At 36.1% G+C, this 23,941-nt stretch overlaps 1 protein-coding gene across 10 annotated transcripts in view; it reads right to left on the reverse strand.

The window, feature by feature from the left end:
* BLTP1 (bridge-like lipid transfer protein family member 1) overlaps positions 1 to 23,941 on the reverse strand; it is a 113,736-nt gene that overhangs the window by 25,823 nt on the left and 63,972 nt on the right. For 6 of the 10 annotated variants that reach the window (XM_082758891.1, XM_082758887.1, XM_082758889.1 and 3 more), the window contains exons 43-64: positions 23,227 to 23,385; positions 21,571 to 21,746; positions 20,859 to 21,034; positions 19,488 to 20,194; positions 18,748 to 18,987; positions 18,219 to 18,312; positions 16,697 to 16,747; positions 13,627 to 13,833; positions 13,268 to 13,506; positions 12,483 to 12,727; positions 10,980 to 11,085; positions 8,484 to 8,581; positions 8,002 to 8,187; positions 6,824 to 6,992; positions 6,113 to 6,324; positions 5,685 to 5,883; positions 5,066 to 5,125; positions 3,840 to 4,066; positions 3,128 to 3,328; positions 2,797 to 2,927; positions 1,237 to 1,360; positions 146 to 255 (exon numbers count right to left, since the gene is read on the reverse strand). In XM_082758891.1, the coding sequence (XP_082615017.1) occupies positions 146 to 255; positions 1,237 to 1,360; positions 2,797 to 2,927; positions 3,128 to 3,328; positions 3,840 to 4,066; positions 5,066 to 5,125; positions 5,685 to 5,883; positions 6,113 to 6,324; positions 6,824 to 6,992; positions 8,002 to 8,187; positions 8,484 to 8,581; positions 10,980 to 11,085; positions 12,483 to 12,727; positions 13,268 to 13,506; positions 13,627 to 13,833; positions 16,697 to 16,747; positions 18,219 to 18,312; positions 18,748 to 18,987; positions 19,488 to 20,194; positions 20,859 to 21,034; positions 21,571 to 21,746; positions 23,227 to 23,385 (4,117 nt within the window). The remainder of the gene's footprint in view (positions 1 to 145; positions 256 to 1,236; positions 1,361 to 2,796; positions 2,928 to 3,127; positions 3,329 to 3,839; positions 4,067 to 5,065; positions 5,126 to 5,684; positions 5,884 to 6,112; positions 6,325 to 6,823; positions 6,993 to 8,001; positions 8,188 to 8,483; positions 8,582 to 10,979; positions 11,086 to 12,482; positions 12,728 to 13,267; positions 13,507 to 13,626; positions 13,834 to 16,696; positions 16,748 to 18,218; positions 18,313 to 18,747; positions 18,988 to 19,487; positions 20,195 to 20,858; positions 21,035 to 21,570; positions 21,747 to 23,226; positions 23,386 to 23,941) is intronic. The other 4 variants (XM_082758883.1, XM_082758890.1, XM_082758885.1 and 1 more) reach the window with 3 other exon arrangements.

Raw genomic sequence — 23,941 nt, forward strand, 5'->3', positions numbered from 1 at the left:
TCCAAAATAACCTCCTCCTATCCAGTTCAACCACATACAACAACTGCTGTGTAGTAAAAAAAATATATAAATAAATAAAAAAATCTAATGGCCAATGGTTCCTCTTCCACATGCTGTTGTTGCCATCACAGATCTGAAAGTTTACCTTGTTCTGTCCATTCTCTTCAGAGGTGGTCTTCCTGATGCTGAAATACTCTTTGATCGGCTGTAGCTGGGTTTGTAGCTGAGACCCCATTTGTCTTTCAATGAAGCAGCCTAAATCAAGAAGAACATTTAAATGCAACACTGAGGTTAATGAGAAAGAAATTCCAGAAAGCTGAAGTCTTACTTTATGCAGGTGTGCCAGTAAAGCAAAAATAGATTTTTGTTTTGTAGTAATTATAATGCATCTCTATCCAGAGGCAAAGATGAAAACACTGGCAAATACTGATAAACTTTCACCTTTTACACTTGCTGGAATTGGTAGAAAACTATGCCCAAAGTTAATATTCCAACCACTCTGACAGACATCCTCCCTACATACCACTTACAACAGAAGAACATGAGCTAGAACGAGAACACCTGGGACAGAGCTGCCAACAAATTATTATTCGACTTCCCTCTTTAATGAAGCATCATACTTGAAGCTGATGCACTGATGTATGCTGAAAATAATGTTCTGTCACTTTTGTTACCTGTGTCTGGGGTGACAGCCACAAATCTGTGTACTAGCTGCAAAAGTTGTTGCTTTTTTGTGCAGTTTCTTCTACTGCCTTAGTAGCTTGTTTTTATTTTTACAGCACTTAATGCTGGAAATTTAATGTTCATTTATATATAGAACTTGCTTACAGAAAACATACACACCAAATGGAATACAATACGTATCTATCGCTTGCCCAGGCTGTTAATGTGCTTGCATTTGTATTCATCAGTCCAATAAAGAACCATTTCAAAATGCTCTAAGAGTGAAGAGCAGACTATATCTTCAAATATATATGTTCTGATCTTGTGAATGTGCAATAAACCTATCTACATTACAGTACTTGTAAAATTTCCATCTTTCTATCCCTGTTATTACAGGGGAGAAAACACCCTTTCCCACCTCCTCCTGTGGCTAAAAGGGTACCTAAATTGTTTGATATTCTTAATCTTTTTCTTCATCTTTTTTTTAAGCTTTTTTTTTTTTTTTTTTTTTCCAGAAAAGAAAAAAGCAATGCAAGTGCTATTATATTTCTGAAGTCAATTCATCCTGCTCACCCTCATGCTGGATCGACGCAGCTTTTTTCGCACATCTCGGCGGATATCGTTCACAGCCACTGATTCCAGTTGCTGATAGCGCTGAATTTCTTGATTTATGGTTCCTTCACTTGCACCTAATTTTCTGGAGAAAAATTATGGGAGGGTTATCTTAGAAATACGTAGCACTGTGTTCACCATTTCAAAATCTGTGCTGCAATGATGTTCTGCTTTCCCTGGAAAATATCCCATTTTCTCATTTTTTTTCAGTAGTTTCATCAGTGCCAAATAAAGCTCCAGAAAGATTTATCCTTGTTTCATCACACAACTTTTTGTCAGTTACATTTTGTTCTTGAAGAGGACTTCTTGATTTTAGTGTTTTGGTCTCCAAATCAATTAGCAATGTAGACAGAGGACGCAGAACAAGGTTGCATGCAAAGAGACCACAAACAACAGTTCTAACATTATGTTAACTAAGGTGGAGAATAAGAATGTCTATGCAACTCTCTGATTTCAAAAAGTACTAGCTCTAACACTAGATTTAAGAACTTCTTATATACTTTCAATCATGTGACAGTTGTTTAATTACGCCCAAACATAATGGACAAATCTGAGACTCCTCAGCAGAATGCAGAAAAGTCCTTCTGTTGTGACAGTCCGAAGTCCTGCCACATCTATGACAGCCTTCTACAGTAGACTACATTCTGAAGAAAAACAAAAAGCACACCACTGAATAATTAGGAAAACTGTGAAGTTTTTGCTATTCTCAAAGAATCTCACTTTCCTGTAGCTCTTGTACATTGAGAAGACAGAGAGACAAAACATAACTTTGATTACTGAACTCGCATTAGAAGAAACACTTAACCTAAAATCCAAAGTTCAGATATGAGTGCTCTGGTGGATGCTAACAACTCTTTTATTCCAAGTACAAAAAAGCAAGCATCTCCACTTTATTATTTAGCATAATCACCACGCTCTATATTCCCATCCCAGACAGATAAATAAGTAAGTCTTAGCCTGTCTTAGATGAGAAAAAAAAAAAAAAAAAAAAGAGCCCAAACCATGACTGAAAAATAGTGACATTCACAGATAAAGAAATTTTACGTAATTCTTTCATCGGGGTTTTTATTAAATACAGCATACGTGATTTAATTTTAAAATATCACATACACTAGACAAAGAGTTGATTATAAAGTTTCTTCTTCCAGTGGAGAAGACTAAGCTTATTACAGTTATAAAGCAGTACACTTTGTTAAAGCAGTCACGATAATAAGTCAAGTAGTAACTGCAACTTTGGATCAGCAGGAAACTGACTGTAATCATAGCTGTAATGGAGAACCAGAAAGAATATAGACTAACTGTACACTTGGGAAAGAACTTGAGAAATTTGATAGAGTACTTGCATATATATTTTTTTCTGACAGATTCAGAAAGGACATTTTGTATTTATTAAATAAAGAAGGGAGAAAAAGAACAATTCCCACTTGAAAATCATAGTGCTGCAAGATAAGGAAAGAAAAGAAGTCAGCTGCAGTTTGTTATTCCCAAACTTTGTGTGAATTAAAGCAAAATCCAACTTACTTTAAGTCATCAATAACTTTAGCTTGCTCATTGAGTTCTCTAATATCAACTAAACGTTTCACAAATTTTCTTCCTCGCTGTTCTCCAGTTTGGATACTAGAAGCTCCCTGCCGTCGGTGATCAACAATTTCCTATTTAAAATGAAGATTTAGTTAATGCCCTCATCAAAAATCGGACGTAAATATGATTCAACAGTGAAGTGAATTTCACACCTTAAAATTTGGACTAGTGCATGCAAAAGAATCATTTCAACTCAAAAGGCAGCTGATTGGAACTCTTCCAGTGATCCAAACCCCATCATTCAGTTAGATGCACTATAACTACTACATACATGTCCCCATGAGCAGGATCTGCCTGCTTTCATATGTGATCTGCTAGACTGAAGAGAATCACACTCCGCTGACCCCCACAGATATTCTACAGGAACAGAGTATCGATGGTTTGGGGGGCTCAAACCCAGCAGGTGATTTACAATCCGCTGCCCAAATGTTAGCTTGCGTGCATCTCCATATAATGAACCTCCACCTGATTTCTAAACAACAAACAGCAACATTAGTGTTCTGGGATGTTTTCAACATCGGCAGGCAAGAGACATATACAACAGCCATTAAAGAACACCTGTTAAAATAGCTTAATGTGAAACCAAAAAAACAAGGTTAGCAGCATATTGAGTAGAAGTACCAAAAAAAAAGTTTTCCTAATTTGCTTATGTTAATAATTTGCTATCTAAGAGAACTATCTATAGTCACAGCTTTTCCAGTTCAGGTTCCTGAAGATAGGTGTCATATTTCCATGTTTCCAAATCCAAATTTATACATAACAACAGCAGAAATACATTCTGTGACTTCTTGTCTTTGAAGTATGGTGTTAGAAAGATAACACTTTTTTTTTTTTTTTTTTTTTTTTTTTAAGAACACAAGTTATATGAGCCATAGAGACTACCATGTTATGCAAAAAAATCAAGACTAAGACCTTTCCATATGACTGAAATCTTTGTCAAGACTTCTTCAATCAGTAGCACTTATTTTGGCTGATTCACTTACTGCATGTATGGTAGGTGACATAGTGTCAACTTCATCCTCATCTGACAGGTCAGCTATGTTCACAGAGTTGAGGTCAGCAATATCATCAATATCTTCTTCTCCTGTCAGTGTTGTGAGGGTGTTGCCTAAAGCATTCAGTCTTTTCCCTATGTTTGGATCCATATGAACATCGATACCACACATCTTCCATAACACATTCAGTGTCCAGGTTCCAGCACTGCTACTTTCTGTAATTATTTAAAAAATATATATAATGCTTAACCAGTTTGTTTTTATTTTGTTTTAAGAACAAACAAAAATTTTGTTTTAAGAACAAACAAAATCCCCCGCAGTAAGTTCGTATTAGTTAGACAATACAGCATTTGTCAGTTATGAAGCACTGTCATTTCTGCCCACTTGGGAATAACATCGATAAAAAAAATCATCTACAGCTGAAATGCATGTTTTAACTATTTCACAGATCCTAAGTTAATATTTCTTAAATATATATATATAATATATATGTATATTATATATACACTCAGTAGAACTCTGAGTTCTGAACAGGATTTCTAGAAGCAGAAAGCCTAAAAGATGTCCATCTGCATGAAAAAACAGTCACTTTTTCCTTTCTTTTAAAACCATTTTAAGTCCTTTAACAGTGATGCTTGAGGATGTTATAATACACATATAATGTGTCTGTCAACTACCATGATACCATGTCTTCCCCAGATTTTTCTAATGAGTGCCACCATGAGTGAGTGCCATGAGTGAGTGTCATCACAAGCAAAACTATGGGGATAGGAGACATCGCAGGTCCAACATCTGGGTAGACAGATGAGAACCATCAAGCAGCAGATACGATGACTGAGACAGACAGTGCCAAGTATTTTTCAAGACTTTGAAGAATGTCAGAACTCAGCAGGACAGGGAGTTCGGGAAGACCATGAGCTGCCTCTGGAAGAACAGCACTGCTGTTATAAAAGACTATTCTCCAACCAATGGGCAAAGTCACACACCCTGTGTTTCCCTAGAGGTAAAAATCTAAAGCCGGTGTTACTGACTGGACTTAAAACCTGGAACAGCAGAGCAGTTCTACAAAAGAAAACAAGATACTAAGGACAAAAAAAATCCACAAAAAACAAAAGCACCAATCAAATTACAACATGGTTATAGAAGGATTCAATTTTCGTGATTTATGAAAGCTTTATTTATACAGGAATTAAATTATTTTAAAAGTGTATTACCTGCTGCAGCTTGCCCTGTTGTCCTAGAACATACTTCATATGTACCATCTGGTACAACACCTATATACAAAGCACATATACTGGTTAGGCAGAGTCAAAGTTGCTTTAGATCAGCCTTTCAAAATTCCCCCTCAAGTCCCTCTGCAACTTAAGTGTAATTGGTATTGGATTGGAGTTTTAGTTTTAATTCCCACTTCATTCTTATTTGGTACAGTGAATTTATGTGGTTACATCCAAGTTTATATCAACTTGAGATTCTATATAAATGTTTGCAACTTCAGTGTAATGTAAATTAAGATCTATATTAGAACACTAAAAACTTATTTGGATCTTATGACATTACATAAAAGCTATACATGGACCTCTTCCAACATCTCAGACAAAACTAAAAAATCAACGCTTGTGGAAGACATACAGTAACAAATCTCTTAATAAAGGAAAGCAATATATTTTAACAGTAATACAACCTTTTAGACTTGTATTATTTTGCTTTCAACAGGCCAAAGTCTTTTCTTTACATTTATGGGGAAAAATCAGCAGTTTAAAAGGCACAGCAAAGGTTAAAAAGGGGATTTACATCTGAAATACTACTGTGCAGTATGAAATCACAGCCACTTACATGCATTCATGACTAGATCTCCTCTTATTTCTGGTTTCCAGTCATCCCAACTTGTCTCAAAGCCATCAGCAAAGCGGATACAGAAGTTTTTAAAGTGACCTTTGCTAACTAAGGACTCTGAGGAGCAGGCAGTGATTAACGTGCTCTCAATAGTCAGGACTAAAGCAGAGCCAGTGTCAAGATCTGCAGTGTGGTTAGACTGGAAAAAGAAAATCCAAGAGAATTGACTGAAGATTGCAAAGTTAAAGTGATGTCATATATACATTTAATAATGTTTATCGTTCCCACTTAGAAAACTAATCCTGTTCTCATATCTTCTTGTATGTTTTCCTTCTCTATTTTTCCTTCTTCCTCTGCAGGAAGTTTCAAAAGCATCACATCTATCCAAACAATATCTTGAATTGCTGCTTTCTAGTAAACACAATTACCTGAGGTGTGTTTGTGATTGGCAGGCAAATTCCTAAGTCATTGACAGTCAGCTGAAGAAACAGGGTCCCAAAAGCCTGCGCAGACGTTTGTTGGATTCCAGGCAGCATATCTACTACTTCTTTTGTGGCCATATGAATGTCTTTATGCAAAGCCATTCTCTGCTCATTCCAGTTGTCATATGCAGCTTTGTAATTCAGCCAAAACAGCACAGCTTTACAAAGAAAACAGAAATGCTTAATTGAAATGAAAACATAACAGAAAAATGCACATTCACTAAAAAATCTTATTCTTTTCAATTTTTACTGTTTCTCCATTATTTTTAAGACTGTAGATGTGCAACAATGGATACGAGTGCAAATACAAACACATGCACACACTGAGGATGTACTGAAGAGGCTCATGCTGCAAAGGACAAGAATAACACTAAAATACAGAAAACAATGCTGTTCTCATATATAGAAAATACTTACAAAAGTAACCTCCTCCAAGCCACCTGAGAACTAATCATTCAGCAAATGAAATTTTTGACATTATCAATTATCGATCTGTTGGCATGCAGTAGATCTCCTCAATTTCTCAGCTAGTTTATTTTACCAAACATTTTGATTTGGCTTGAAATAAACTAAATCTTCGATAATCAAGCCTCTTTGCCAAAAAAATGTAGCTTGCTCAGGATGAAAACAGATTTGTAGCAATTGTCTCTTCCATACCTCTATCAAAGGCCACAGGCTGAGCAAAAACAATTGGTCTGTTCAAAGTAATAAGGACAGCTTCTCTATCCGATGAGCCACTGATTTCTTCTCGGAGAGCATTTCTTAATCCAATTCTTGTCTTAAAATATGCAACTTGATGAAAATCTGAGCCAGCTTCTTCATATACCTTAGAACATTCAAAAATAGGAAGGGGGAACAGTTTGTGACACGGAGGAGGAAAAATAAATTTCTTTATTTGACAAAATATAAGATTACAACAAGAAGTAAAAAACTCTTCTTTCCCCTTTTTCTTTTCTATCCAAACCTTCTTTGAGGATATTCAGTTTCCTCCTATTAGATTCTAATCAGTGTTATTTTTCATATTTATCATAAAATGTTAACTAAAGTAACTATTTATATATCCATATCCTTTATGGAGACAGTACATTTATAGATGCTAAGACTTGTATTTTTTTTTCCAGGCATCACAAAATATTTTTGTATCATAGAGTTGGCGATTAGAGGTGCGAGTGGGTTTAAAAATCAAAGAGGTAAAACTGTCAGACTATGACAGACAAACTAGGCCAGAATGTAGGTCTAGCAAACCTTGGATCTTATCCAACCTTATTACTTCATGCATGTACCCTAAAAATGATAACAATATAGATGAAAATTTTGAATTTGACTCTATAGCAAGGCCATTACTGCTACAAATGACTAATAAATTTTAAGAGTATGAACAGTATGAAACAAAATTCCACAGTTGACTCCTTACTACTTTGATGCACGTATGTGAAAATTTTCTATTTCTTCTGAAAAGCTATCTTCAGCCACTTCTAGACTCAAGTGAGAAGACTTATTTTAAACTATTTTAAAAAATGAGTATATTCAGGAATATTCAGGAAGCATTTCTACAATTGTGCACTACAGAATGCTTAAGTTTCTATCAAAAAAAAAAAAAGACAAAACAAAAAAGCCCTCCACAGTTTATACTCACTCCATAGCCTGATCAGAAAAAAGGAAAAAACAAAACAACAACAACAACAACAAAAAAACAAAACCAAAACAAAAAACAAAACAACACACACACACAAAAACAGCAATTTAGGACAGCCTCTTGGCTTGTTTCTATATTTTTAGGATCATGCCCTATTGGGTCTGAACACCACATGGAAGGAAGGATGTTGAGCACTAACCTGATGTTTAACAATCTGTCCTAGCGCCAGATTTAAATCCACCTGGCATTTCCCAAACAGTTTGAGGTAGCTGCTACTTCCAGGCATTGCTTTGGTTTGTAGTCTGTTTGAGAGTTCAAGTTCTATCAATCCAGTTTCAAATCTCACAGCTCGCATTGAGGGAGTTGTAGCTGTCACTTGAATTCCCTAATGAATAAGGAAGACAGTTGTTAGGATGTGGTTCAGAGACAGAAAGAGAAGGGGGTAATAAAACAAAAAACTCTTCTCATTGCACAGCCAAAAAAAGGAGTGCATAATGACTTTTCCTAACTCATTTTTTATGCAATGCCACTAAGCTATCTTAAAAGATTATACAGACCAAACTTGGAGTTAGATCTTTTTCTTCATGCAGATATGCTTGATGCAATTAGCTGTCATGTAGAAACCAAGCTGTTAAGCCTTTAGTAGCATCTAGAACCACTGTTTTGCCATTATACGATTACCTTAAACTGTAGGCTCAATGAGTAAAGAAGAATTTTTGGTTTTTCTCCATCAGTTGTGCCATCGTGTTCATTCCAAAGAGGTATTGGCTGCTCCCCTCCTACACACAAGAAATATTCACATTCAGAGTTCTAACACAGAAAGCACTTTAAGACATGTAGATATAAAAACAGGTGACATTGAATTCAGCCTCCTTTCAAACAGTAGTTTGCTAAAGATTTATAAAAACAAATAGAGGTTGAAGACAGAAGATGTACACAGGCGCAGATTCACCTCATTAAATGTAGCTAACAGCCAACTACTACATATGGTCAATTGTCTTAAAATCAACACTACCCTACATCTTATAGCAGGAACTACTGTGTTCATTAACTAGGTTTGCATCTGTGCAACTCCACCTTATGTAGCATGCAATCAGTATTTTAGTGCAACAGAAACCGTATTTAGAACATCCACTTCAGTATATTACACTAATTGGGAAGCTCCAGCCATGTAAATTACTGTTACAAGCTGCAAGGACAAAAGCTGTTTTTTCCCCCACATCGTTCTGCATTCTGCATCCAGACCCTGGGTCTGGATTGCTGGCACCCAACCATGTTCCTGCTGAATTACCACAATACAGAAGGTAGCAGTCACATTTCAAACAACATCAGGCTGCTATTCCCAATACAAATTTGTTGTCTGAGAAAGCAAAGAACCAGCAAATGGTAATAAATCCATCACAGAAAAACAGAGAAGAGACTAAACACTAGAGACTGAGGAACCATGTAAACTAAATCTAATATACCTTTCCTAATATACCACTTCATTCTCCTCTATAAAAACTGTTCTAATACAATAATGGCAGCTGTTAAAGGTTTATTCTTCCCCCAAGTGTTCTCTTAGTATGCAACGCTGACATTTTGCTTGAAAGAAACATCTGGCTGGGCAACACTGGTTTCTTTCTACCATTCAGAGATTCTGACATGTTCCTTTTTCTCCACTGCATCTTTTAACCCCCCTGAGCGTACGTCATCTTGACCCGCAGATTTCTTTTATGTATATTTGCGTGTGTGAATATGTACACACATACAAAGCTGTACATCGGTGTGTATGCACACACACCTTTCATTTAGTCACCACTACCTAGATTACCTTTCCTCACGATGTTTCCAACTACTACTGAATCTTTCCACTAAAAAGCAGCTATACTTCTATAATAGTTGTTTAAGATAACTAAAAAAACCTACTAAAATTCAACTACTTGAAATTCCACCCCATTTCTACTGTTCTTTATTTCTTTGCTTTTCTGTTCAGCTCCTCACCTATTGTGTAATATCCACAGTAAATTTTATTCATGTATTTTTTAAACTACCAAAGGATAACTAGTTTGTAAAACAAAGCTTCCAGCCCTTACATTTCCATTCAGGGTAATCCCATATCAGTCAAAACAAAACAAAACAAAACAAAACAAAACAAAACAAAACATTATTTTATTTTTTTATTCCTGTCTTTGAGGTGACAGAACTTGTTTGCTGAAGTGAAATATCTCTGCATGGCCCTAGCTTTTTGGTTCTCTTTCAGTTTTGGAGGGTTTTGAATTCTCTTTCAGATTTCAGACAGATGAAGTCTTTAACACTAACAGCTGGAAGCGCTTGGACCTATTTTTAAATGCCGTGCAAATTCTGATTCAGCCTACATAAAAAAAACCTCCATCAGATTAGGTAAGAAAATAGACGCTTTGTAACTGTCTACTCAAACAGCTGAACACAAATATTTCCATTTGATACTGAAAAAGAGACAGTATCAAGTGATTTTGCAACTGTTCTCTGCTTTGGTTTCTATGATATTGCTTGTTTCTTCTGAAACATTTTTGGAAAAGATGAAATAAAACAGCCATTTCTGCAGTATATGGCATGACTGACAAATCAACCTAATGAATAGCCAAGTGTCTTTTTCATCCAATACTGAAACATTCTCTAATAATAATTTAAAAAAAAAATATCAAAGAGCTAGGAATAGGGAGATGAATACTGAAACATTCTCTAATAATAATTAAAAAAAAAAATATCAAAGAGCTAGGAATAGGGAGATGCTGGAAAAATACCAATATTACTATTGGTATTTACTATTTTCCCCAGACACAGCTGTTTTCCTTAAAATAATATGCTCAAATTATTTTACATAATGCAGTAGATTATGACCTTTGTTCTGGAGGGGAGCAAAGTGAATACAGAATGTAATCATGTCTGTCAAAAGCAGACAGAGAGGCTCGTGTCCAGAATAACAAATTACCAGGTTTCCCAATAAAACATCCTGACTCTGAAATAGATACAAAAACTTCCAGAGCCTCTGTTCTTACTTCAAACTCAAGCTCTACTGCTTCCTCCTGTTCAATGCTAGATGCAAAGTAATGGTGCCTGTGAAATAAAGAGCTTATCTAGAGAACTATATAATGTTGCCATCAAACAAGGGTTAAGGATTTTATTTTAAAGTTGGTTTTAAGTGTTTCTGCTTACCTGAAACCTTCTGTATGACTTCATTTACCTCCTTCATGAACACTTTTTGCACAAATACTAAATGATTTAAGAGATCAGTTGTGAGATTATGTTCAAAGGAACCAACCTACAGAAATAAAAGCAAAACAAAACTTTAAAACAGTTATCATAGCTATGTTTTTTTTTTGTTGTTTTTTTTTTAATTAAACTTTCAGGTATATATATTTCAATCCCAATCATAACATTATTGACATTTCAAAAAAAAAAAGTTCTGTATTGCAATTTTTCTGCTGTGAACACCACAGGTGAAAACTGAAAACCTTTGCTATTATACAAAAAAGTTTATTCTCCTGCTTAAGTTTAGCTTAAATACCAAAATGCAGGAGGTCATTAAGGTTCAGAAAAGAATGCAAAATTCTACTTAATTTCAGATCGTAAATAAGAACAAATATAGAAGTGAGCTGTCCACTTCTAGAAGTCTATTTCTCTAATTATTACAGATGAACAAGATTACTGATATCTACAATGGTAAACTTCATGTGTCCAATCCAATCTTAAAGAATATTCCTAAGGAACTGGAGTCTTCCCAAGACTGTTTAAGTTTTCCATTAGATATTTTTTAAAATAAAATCAAAACATAGATATTTTATGAAATTACTTGGGCTTGGCTTTTGGCTCTCCTAAGCAGTGCCTCCCTGTTTAGATTTACACACTGAACAAATTCAAGATCTGTGAGTATTTCTTCAGCCAGGAAATAACACAAATGGGTTGAACAAAGAGCAGCACCCATAATCTTCTCCCATAAGGATGCTAACATCAGAAATCTCACTCACAAACATGCTAAACAATTTTTTTGACTGAAGAAATATAGAAAAGCGCCACTCTTCCCCACCAGATTAGTTTCTTTTAAGCAGCAAGATTTTTCTCTCTGTGAAAAGTATCTGTGCATATTGGTATGCAAATAGAACTTGTGTCTAACACTGTGTATAAACAGAAAATTTTAGATCATTCACTGAGGGTGTATATAGGATATATATCCTTTTATCTATGCAGCTATCTAAGCATAAAGAAATAAAACAATTCAAATACAAATCTTTAAGTATCTTTTGCACATTGTATGATAATTATCTGATATAGAAGCATAAGTTATCGGTTTAGAAGTTTTACTTGAATCATCAGTGTACTATGCTTTTATTCAAGCTGACTGATGAGAAATATTCACTCCAAAAATAAAAACAAAAAATGTTACTAAATAAGTCTTTCTTATTTATTTGCACAAAGTAACATATTCAAAATCCTCCAAATATAGCATTCTTGACTGTTTAATATGTTGGGTGCTCATCCGACTAAGAACACAAAGTTCGATTTCTATTTCATGCAATAGCAAATGTTATATTTGGATCAACCCCTAAACCCAAGAGTTTTGGAGAAGGCAGATAATTAAAATAAGATGAAGTTGCAGAAACAGAAATAAAACAGAATGGAAATAACTTATCAAAGCTGTCCACTCTTTTCAACACCTACCTCAGCCACACAACGTAAGTAGTTCCCTTGTAGATAGTAGCCTTGTTTAGCAGGTAGTTCATCTATGCTCCAGATTTGATCTGAGTAAGTATCATGTTCTTCCATGATGTATTTGCCTGACATAGTGACAGGAGGAAGGTTAAGACTTGCTGAAGGAGGAATGGTTGACATATCAGTGGCTGAGACTTTTGAAGTGAAGCGCAATCTGTGACTTGGAAGCTCAAAATTAAATCTTGTCTGGGCACCTGTAAAAGGGAAATGGGGAAAAATATATGATCTGGCAAAAGAATTTCAATTATTTTTAAATTTAAGAACACTTTTGGGATAATAAAAATAAAAAAGGGCACGTATCTCTACAGCTATACATACCCACCCACAAGATTTTGGGTTCTCTTAATTTTTAAAGAAAACAAAGACTTGACTATACTTTGACAGAAAAGTGAGTCTAACTCATCTAAGGCTCTGTAAGAGTATTCTTGACTAGAAATCAGAATTTGATTAATCAAGCATCATAAACTGATTTTAACAGAGGGGGAAAGCTATGTATACGAATGCATACATTTCTTAATCCGACCTTGTATTCTGCCTTCAAAAATCATGTATTATTAAAGCAGGGTAAATTCTCTCTATGGCCCCACTTGATTGAAGTACAGATTAAAAAAGCCAACAGCAACAGAGTCAAACCTATCAAAATCACTCAATGGAAATATCCAGTCCTCTTGGATTTTTTTTTTCAAGAAAAAATGAAAAAGCATAACATTTCCGAAGTGTCAGAGAGCTGTTACCTGTCATTCCGTGACTCCTCATTCTTCCCATCTTATATTCCGCCTTTAAAGAGGGCAAGAGTGCTGCTCCAATAGCTATACCATCTATCATAGCACTGAATTTAAGAACTATAGGCTTCTTTTCTAAGCCTTCTGGCAGCTGTGGAAATTCATTTGTTTCAACGGGTGTTTGATTAATACTCGTTGGAGTCTTTTCAGAGGGCAAAGGAGTTGCAACGTCTTCTTTTGTAGGCTGGGGACTAGATACCAAGACAAAGATCAGAAAACACCTCGTTATTCTAGCCTGACTCTCCCACATGTGCTCAAAGTAGCACAAGGCTGTTGGTGGTCTTCAGAAATGCCAGGCCAACATCACTTACGCAGTTGATGGTTGCCTGATGAGATCTGAAATCTGCTTGGAGAGCTGGTGAGAGCTGCGCACCATCATGCTGTGCAGCGTGGCGGGGTGCTGAGGAATGTTGATGCTGATGGCTCCAACCTTGACCACAGCAGCATTGTTTGTTTTCAGCCCCCTCTGGGCACTATACAGGGCCTGGGATTTGGCAATGCTGCATTTCACTACAGTTCTAACAGAAACGAAAATAGGACTTAGTTGCACACCCTTTAAAATAGTTACAGCTTTATGTTCAAATGGGTTTTTAAGAGTTATTTGAATACTTAGAAATTCAGCTGATTGTTTATAAGCTACATACACATGACTTTTTCTTCCATTTTACACACACAGATGCACTACATGCCACAGACAACTAGATTATAAGAGAACTACAAGGCATGCATTGCAAAAATACCTGTTAAACTGTTATTCTGGCATAACAAAAGACCAATGGAATTTATGCACACTAGGCTACACAGACACAGACAAGTTTTCACATACAGAAACAAGAGCCTTCCATCTCAGTTCCTTTTCAGAAATACACCCAACTCATCCTTTGGGTAAGATGACTTAGTAAAATCTGACTTCAGCATCCAAAACGGTCAATGGAAAAAATACTCACTTAGCAATGTGATACACTGAGTAAACGATAATTGCCTTAACAAATTAATCCTGATGTTTAATAGACTTCATATTTTGGAATAGTATGAGTCAAAACTTGATTTTAATGTTATTTGAACGAGGATTTGGTCCACGATGATTACATAAGATAAAACTCAACTGTACAAAGCTGCCAGTTGTTGATTGTGGAATGAAGTTTTGGCATTATCGGATTTCACTAAGCTCCTATTAAAAAGGACACAAGAGGTAACACATTGTTTCTCATTTCTGCCCAATGGGAATATATTATGTAGCCAGCAGAAAGAAAAACAGCCTCAGAGAGAAAGACACACAGTTTTGGAGATGTAGAATGTTCACTAAAATGACTGAAAAATAGCCTCTGTAAGATTGCACCATTCAACTAAAGTTTCTCAAATGCTAACTTAATGGACGTAATCAAAGTAATTTTTGCATCATGATTTAAACTGTTACGCAGACAGTTTGTTTTCACGGTGAAAGCTACATTATTCTATGAATTCTAGTCCCTAAGTAATGTTTCCTCTGTGAAACCCTAGCAAAGGGTCAGATATTGCATGTTAAACATTGGCTAGCCCAGAGCATCCCTGGTGTGGAAATACAAAAAGAGCCATCTTCCCCCTGCTTACAACAAACAAGTCCACAGCACTGTTGGGCAACCACAGGCCTATCAACAGTGAATTAAAATTTCATGGTGGAAGGTCAAGCAGAAATTATTTCAATTTTTTTTGTTTAAGAATTAACATAAATATGAAGGAGGAATGAAATCTTAATTCACAAGTATTTTCAGAAAAAAATAAAATTACTTAAATACATTCTGAAGAAAAGGGCAGGCTTACTCTATTCCACCTCTTTAAAAGAAAAAATTGTATCTCTGTTGATGTTTCCGTATTTCCTGTACAAATCATCTCCTCCTGTTAAGCTTCTGATTGAACTATTGTGGCAAATCAAGAATACGAATTTTTTCTAATCAATAATGCAAAATAGTACCAGATTAACAGTTGAAGCATTTAGGGTTTGACGGACAACTTCCAACTCATGGGAAGCTGCAAGATCTTTTCCTGTTGCATACTGGATAGACAGTGTAGTCTTAACTGTGCTTTGCTTAAAAGTTAAAAGCAAATATAATTGGAGTTAAAGGCTGTACTGAGTTTATAATAAAATCTGAAGATATGAATTCATGCCACTGCAAGCATTTCCTTAATTAAAAAAATACACAACCTCACACCAATACAGCTGTCGTGGAAGAATCAGATTGAAAAGAATTTCCTCAGTTTGGACTTCCCAAGTATTCAGCAAAATTAACTGTGCTTCTCTGCTTAGATATTGGCTTATTTCACATAACTGATGAATTTCACTGTGCAGTCTACCCAAAGCTTACTTCCATGACAGGACAGAATGCAGACCTGGGTGGCTGCGTATTTATTCTGAATGAGCACTGCACATCACTTATCTGTAGTTTGCTTACATATGCTGATACACATACAACAGACCTCATTGAATACTGTTATAAAAAATAATACTTAAGTTACGGACAAGGCACACATTCAGAAGTAATCCTATGTTCTTACATCAATTCCATAAACAACAGCTCTCCGGGTTAACTCGTGCCCAAAGGCTTTGTTCCGCTACAGAACTGGCTACAAGGCCTCCACTCAGCCTAACCCATGCTAGGGAACTATAGGAAGACGGCTTCCTATAGAGAGTTTGTCCCATGTACCAATTCCCACCTTGACCACTACTCCAGTGAGACCCTCCCAAGAGCTTAGCATCAGGAAAGAAAAAAGCAACTAGAGAGAAAACACTGCATTTTTTCCTAAGAGGAGGGTAAAAAAAAAGACACCTGCATTCACACATAGGGAACTGGGGGACATGAAAAGGTTCACCTTCGTTTGCAGTAGATGCACAGGCATGACTTTAAGGAAAACATTTTGTTAGCACAGTCTAGTCAGCATAGCTGGTATCTTAACCCAGCACTGAGGTATGTAAAGACAAAAGAAGTGATCCTGATCAAATCACAATCAGTATTATCACTCCAAGCACAGCAGTTTCTTACCAAATTAAAAATAAATCTAACCTCCACGTTTATCAGCATTGTTTCACCTCATTAAAATAAGCACAGAAGCACATCTAAAGAACTGAACAGTCAGTGAAGCCGTTCTAGTGTTACAGTAGTGACAATACAGTGTAATAATGTCTGCCCCTAAAGCTAGATTGTTAAATGAAAACTTCAAAGTTGGGGTTTTTTTTTGGACAGATATTTGCAGACTACATGAAAAGCTTATCTAGCTAATATTAGATGTTAATCTAAGATGTATTCAAGCAACATCTGCCTAGACAATCACACACACTGGGAATGCAGCCATTAGCTACACAACACAGGTAGTTGCAAGACTATTAAACATTATAATATGACATACAGAAATTCTTGTTTGGCTGTGCTTGTAGGAGATGTAGGAAAATCCTCCAGTCTAGAGATGAAGATTGAAGAGAAAGCAAGAAAAACAAAAACAAAGCAAATAAAGAATAAATATTCATGCAAAATTAGTCAGTTAATTATTTGTAACCCACAATATGACACTTACTTTCAAAGTTAACAAGTTGAAGGTTTGGGGTTTGTTAGTTTTTGTTGTTGTTCAAGATTTAATGATTATTTTCCCCCTTTTCTACCATTCCTATATAGAAGTTCAGTAAGATTATAGCATAAAACAGACCTGAAGAACCCCAGCCATCTTCAGAAACACTACATGGCTGTCAGATTAGAACTTGTAATTATTCTTCTGAAACACATTTATCAGGCACAATTTATCTGGGGGTATTAGTAAAATTCTGTACTATTTAACTTATTTACATTATCTTCTAAACTAAACAGGGATAAATAAAAGAGAAAAGAAAAAAAAAAGAGAGAATCAAGTCATGTTATTTAGCCCCTTTTCAACAACATTATTAATATCCTAAAACCAGATCACATACTGAGGGTTACCCAACTAACATTCAAATTGTGTGAGGGTGTTCTATGTTACAAAGATTTGTAGTTTAACTGTTGTTTTGCAACTCAAAGAATTCACCTAGAAACAAAGAAAAATAACGCATGCCTTTTTTAAGTCTGTGTACCTGACAAAATAAAAACAATGTGGATGCTGAGTAAGTCATTCAAGATGTTCATGCACAAAAAAGTGATTTTTCTTTTCTTTTCCAATTATGTCAATTATATAAAGGGTGGAGAATGGATATTAGAATGGTAAAAATGACAAAAGAAACATGCAACATGGGAGTTCAAAAAGATATCTATCTGAGTAACAATCCAGATCTTAAATAGGATAAAACAGTGTCATTAGGTTTAATATTGCCTATAAAAACTTGTTTTGTTTAGTAGAACCTACAAGCTTCCAAAACAATTAGAAGCATAACAGAATCAGTAAATACCAAAGTTTCTATGTGTACATCACATGGAATTAAATTGGTGCAGGAAGATTTGCCTGTATGATCATTTATGTAAGACCCGTTCCCTACATTTTTTCCAGTCGTCACCCATTTACACTGCAAATGTACAATCGACAACTTACTAATACCTTTCACTAGAAATAAAAAGGAGCAGGAGTATTCCCGTTCACAGAATTACAACTAAAACTTTGTTGGCACCCTAGACTGAAACCTACCAACGTCCTGTAAGCTATAATCCTCAGCTCACTCAGAGCTGAAGCCTTTCATAGAAAAGCTTCCTGCCAACAGGTACACACAATTAGCTTCAGGACGCAAACTCAGGCCAAGCTCTGCAACAGCTGCATGACTGTCAGACTCTGTAACTTAACAGATTCTATCTAGAAACATATCTTCAAGGCTTTCTGCACAGTAAGCTGCACAGCTTTACCATCACACAACCGATACCACTTCTAAGCATTGTACTTGAGTTATTTTAAAATCATCAGGCTTCGTACTTACTGAATGTTTGGGGTGATTCCCTCCAGCAGGACAATATTGACACCTCCTATGTGAGCAGTGGCACATGTCTCAGTCATCTTTTGATGCAGTACATCTTTAAGAAAATAAAGATATTTAACAGTACTTGATTCAGTGTAATACCTCCAGGTATGCCTACTGCTTTCAAAAATACAGTAGCAACAAAGTAATTCAAAAATTAGAGTCTCTGTAATCACATTATGCTATATCAAATTTAAACTCTGGCCAGAAGAAAGCTTTTGAAAACAAAAGGAGTAATTTCATCTTCTGAAATAATTTTGTTCACCAGTCATTTTCTGAAAATCCTGCATCCTTTTAATTTTCTCAGCATCTTAGCAATAGCTTTTAGAAAGAACATACTGACTGTTACAGTACCCACACCCAGACACGACGTACATTTATTTACAAATAAAACATTACAAATACATATACAGGTACGCACAGGCACACATACAAGGTAAAGCCACTACTGACTTTAACTACCGAGTACGTCTAAGTTCATTTATCTCACCTTTCATTTTTTCTTTCAGGGTGAAACTGCCGTGGATTCTCTTCAGCTCCGACTCCATTGTGAGACCACCGATATCCGCCTCCAGGTGGGTTCGATTTACCATGCCGATGCCAAAGACTATGAGGGTCACGTGCTGGGGCTCCGAGGTCACCAGGCTGCGCTTCCTCTGCGCGTCTCTGCCATTATCCTGCTCGTTCTCAAACACAACTCTACAAGCAGGTTCAGTTGGGCTTCGAACACCTACGAAAACACAAATATTTAAGGATGTTTTAGAAGAAATTCTTAACATATCTGATTTACTTTTGTGTTTGAAACCAAAGACCATACATCTCGCATATAAAGAGAACTCTTTAGGCAAAGAAAAGTTACTGCAGGTATCATATCTGTGGGTATGGTATTCTGTACAAGAATGATATTCCTTTCTTCAACAAACTCCCATTTCAGTATGATACACTTACAAGAGTAACAAGGGACTGAATTTTAAATCAGTTGATTAACACTTACTTGACTAAGTCTGAGATTGAAAGAATCAAAGCATAATATAAAGCTGGGAAAATACTTTGTCTTTGTACACCATCTTGGCAAGTTAACTACAAGATGCTCAACCCCACTCCCTGCTCCTTTGTTCAAAGTTAGATGAGGTAGACAATTTTCAAAAACCCCTTCTGGTCATGCTGTAAAAGAACAGACTTCTGCAAACTCATGTACTCCAAATTATTTGGATTCGTGAACTGATTTACCTGTTGGTCCAAAAGTTTCCGAAGACTTCTCTAAAATTCCGGTTGGATCAGAAATTAGTGAATAGAAGTTCAACAGTTTGTACATATTTTGCCAGCACTCTGCAGAAGGTTCACTCTGTTCTGACACAGTAATAGAGTCAGAGTCATCCATGTGAATAGTCACGTGGTCAACTACATCTTTTGAACCTTTCCTGGACACTTTAGAAGTTCTCCTTTCTGACCTGCCCAGGGAATTCTTGTTTCGAGATTCTTTTTTATTGTTCTCGTTGTTTGTTCGTTTGCTCTTGGTGTTGTTCACCCTGTTACCTCCATTAAGACTTCCTCGAGAGCTTCGGCTAAAATCAGAGGAGCGGAAGTCTCTGTGTTTGCGGGTTTTAAAAGTAGGTGTTGGAGAAGCTGATCCAGCTGTGTATCTGCTAAGCTTGATGTCCGTCTGCGTGGCTTTGATGTCATCAATCATCGTACTGAACTGATGAATGAGACGAACCAGTGCCATATCCACGTGCTGGCTTATGGACTGGCAAGAAATTGTAAAGTTACAGTGAAAAGTATTGTAATAGCGTTTATTCAAGTCGTGAAAAGAAAGGGCATTGGTGGAGTTATGAGGCGTGCACATGGATTTCTCCATTACAACAGCACTAATACTGAAAGTTTCCAACATTAAAGCTGGTTTGAATTCAAGAGGAGGAAGGTTGACAGCTCCTTGCCTAGGAAAGAGAAGGTAAAAGTTACACTTTGTTTATCTTCATGACTAGCATGGAGTCAAATACTTTTTACATGATGGTACATCTGATTTACCCCATCCAAATTTTCACTTCCTTCAGAGTATCACATTCTTAACACAGTTTAAATATTGAAAATGAATTTTCATACTTCCACACTGTGTGTTACTAACACAATAATCATTTAGTTCTAGGAAAACTTAGTTTGGCATGCAATTATTCTATCATAACATGAAGTTATGATAGAAGCTTATAACCCAATACACTCAAGGGGAAGAAAAAAAGAAAAAAGACTCAGCATTTACACTCAAAATAACAATCTCATTATAGGATTAATCACAAAATAGCACTTCATAGGCTTTCAAGTTTCTCCCACTGTTATTCCCACCTTTACCCCCTTCCCCACCCCAGTCTCCCATTTACAAAAGTAGGTGAGATTCAAAGACTTGAAATTTCCAAACCACTACACAGGAAGATAAAAAAGAAAATATTATAACAGGAAGAGAAAACAGGTAGGATCAGAAGAAAAAAAGAAACTGCTCCTTATTCTCTAGAAGTGCTTTAGAACTCCATTTGACTTCTACTTCACAATGAAGGCCCTTATTTATCTTCTTTAACCAATACATGTATTTTCAAATACATGACATACCTTCGAGCTCGCTTGCTTTTTCTTTCCTTTGCTGTATCTGAATCAACAATATCTGCTCTTAAGCAGTCCAAAGTTCCTGAGAAAGAAAGGTACTCTCCAAAGTACATTCTGTAGCAGAGTGGCATTGCATCCTGAGACTGAATTCCCGTGTAACTTAGAAGAGGTTTGAAGACAACCTACAAAACAAAATCCACCAATTTACTTCTCACTGTCTAGATTATTCCTATATTCCCATTTCCCTGCTCCATCATTTGTTGATCTATCATATTTACAGTAAATTAGCTATGTAATATGGCAAAAAGATATTACAGTGGTGTAAAACAGCAAACAATGAAAAAAAAAAGGTTTTATGCACTTTTTGAGCACAAAGATTGACTACACAGCAAGCTAACATTGAGCGCGTAGCTTTAGGAGTAAGCTTTCTGCAGTACAGTTGAATGTTCCCCCCACTAAAAAGTACGCTGGCAAACTACGCTGTTCTCAGAAATGCTCCAAACATTCTTTGAAGTTATTAAATCATGTTCCATTATTCACCATTAACAAAAGTTGCTAAAGAAACCTCAGAGGTTTCTTGAGCCTTTCCATCTTTGCATAGGAATGCGTAAGATAAACACATACAAAACCAGGATAACACTCATCATTTTAGGATTTAATAAATATTAACTAGTTTTCTCTTACAGAACTCCAAAATACATCTGTAAACCACGCCTACCTGTGCATCTGCTAGCTGGACAGCAGGAAACCCCTGGTTACCCTCTTCTACACCTGCAATGTCATCCTGACTGGTGCTGTGCTGTGAGTGTGTGCCATCCAGGGTGTTCTGGTCACTAGATAAAACGGTGTTGAAGTCTGAAGCAGAGGGTATTGTAGGAAGATTTGGTGTAACACCTAAAAAATAAATACCCATGGAACACGAACACCACAGCAATTTTCAACACCACGAACTCTATAAAAACTCAAAGTTAATTAATGCAGACACACTTGCTATACACACAGGACATCAGACTCCTGATCTAGTCTATAACCTCTCAAAAATGGCATTCAGGGTATCAAGTCTGATATTGGTCAAAACTCATATTTGAAAAGCAGAGACTCTTCTTCCTTCCCACGGCCTCTTGCCTGTATTGCACTCTCCAGGGTACTTAATACATGCGTTTGAGCTACAACAGAAAACTAATTTGCCTGTACCATCAAAAAAAGCAACGATCAACCACAGTTACAGGTAATTACTTCTAGCTATCAATGTGCTATGTCTGTTTTTTATTAGTCCTAATGTAAGACACGCTAATTAGATCTTTATAGATTAGTGTTTAGAAAACATGCTCTGCAATGCTGAATTATTTGTGCCTTGACTCTGGATTGGACTGGCCTGCATGAGACAGAGCTGCTCTGCCAGTGTATGTCCAGGCTGAATCTTCCGAACTCCAGTTTACAGCACTTATCAGAGAGCCACAGCTACGCGTGTTCACAGAAGAATAATTGGGATAGACCTAATTTCAGGAGTATAAGCTTGTGAACAAACTATGACAATCTCAGCATTAAAAAAATGTACCTTTATCTGAAAGCAAAATTGAACGCTATACTTCTACCCTGTGGTTCCTTTGCAGAAAAGCACATTACAGTTTTCAGAAGGGCCACACTGGCTGAGCAATAAGTAAAGCACAAAGGTGTTTTCTGGAATCAGACTATTTGTTCAATATTGAAAACAAACAAGAAGTGGTAGAAAGACTGTTAACCAAAGAAAAATTCAAATTTAGTGTTGCAGAGAATAAAAATTTACATGTTTGAAAATGATAAATGGCAGGCATATAATAATAATAAATAAGCTGCAACAAGTTGTTACGTGTCTTTCTTCAATACGCTTAAGTGCTTCAGTAGTGTATCTGTCCTTTTCTCCATTCCTTTAAACCTGATGACTATTTCCCATCATAGCTAAAAAATATGTTTATACTCTGCTTCAAAATTGAACTGAGAAAGATCAAGGATTCCAACATTCAAAATCTTCATTGCAAAAACATGCAAACTACAGATGAGAACTAACTAACAAAAACTAACAAAAAAGGAACCTTGCAACGAAGGATGATTGTACAGCTTACCTTTTCACAGCTACACATGGTCTTGGCAATAACATTTACAGTTCCAAATGTAAGGAAAAGATTTTTTTTTTTGAGTGAGGGTGAGAGAAATGAAAAAAAAAATTGTTTTAATGACTTTTTTCCATTTTTTGGTTTGCTGAGAAGTCCCACAGGTAGTATTTATGTCTGTTAAACTTAAGCCACTTGCTCTATTACTTTCAGAAAAAGAAGTAATAAACACAGGAACAGCCAACCCAGAGTCATATCTTAAATCCAGCTGTTAACAGCTATACCTGTTGGAAGACTGTTGTGTCCAGATTTGGTGGCTGGACTTTCCTGTACCACGCTTCCTCTGTTGCCCACGGCATTTGACATCCAGTTATAGAAACTCACAGAAGATGGTTCAGACAGCAAAGGATGTTCAGATAACATATCTGTGGCCACCGCGTTTCCTACGCAAACAAACCAGAAGCTTTAGCATTTGTTGAATCAAAGTCAGCAAAAGCAGAAACACAGCACAATTTTACTGAGAATACACATCTAGTATTAAAATAGTAAGGCTAGCCCTCAAGTTTTATTCCAATGAATTATGGGTCAGGAAGAACTCTCACAAACTATATATGCTACCACAGAACTTCCACCATGACACTAATAGATGTTAAACTACAAATGTCATTGAATTTGTTCATTTCTGCCATAATTAAGCCGAAGAACTCATTAAGAAACCAAAATACCTTTCTTTCTCTGTATTTCATCCCCAGATACTAAAAAAGAGAAGTCTTAGACAAAATGCAAACTTACCCATTTGTCTTTATATAAATAGTAACAGTGCATGATGAACACTAACACAATGTAAAAATTTCAATACACGTATTTCAAATTTCTACAAAGCACATTTGTTTGAAGAACCATTATTAAATATTAAAAAATAAGCAAATTACTGTTATATACAAACTAACTTACTGGAACATTCATTTTGGTCCACTTTTTGACCTACTTACAAGGTCA

This window comes from Aythya marila (genome assembly GCF_965140915.1).
Source record: "Aythya marila genome assembly, chromosome: 4".
NCBI lineage: Eukaryota > Metazoa > Chordata > Aves > Anseriformes > Anatidae > Aythya > Aythya marila.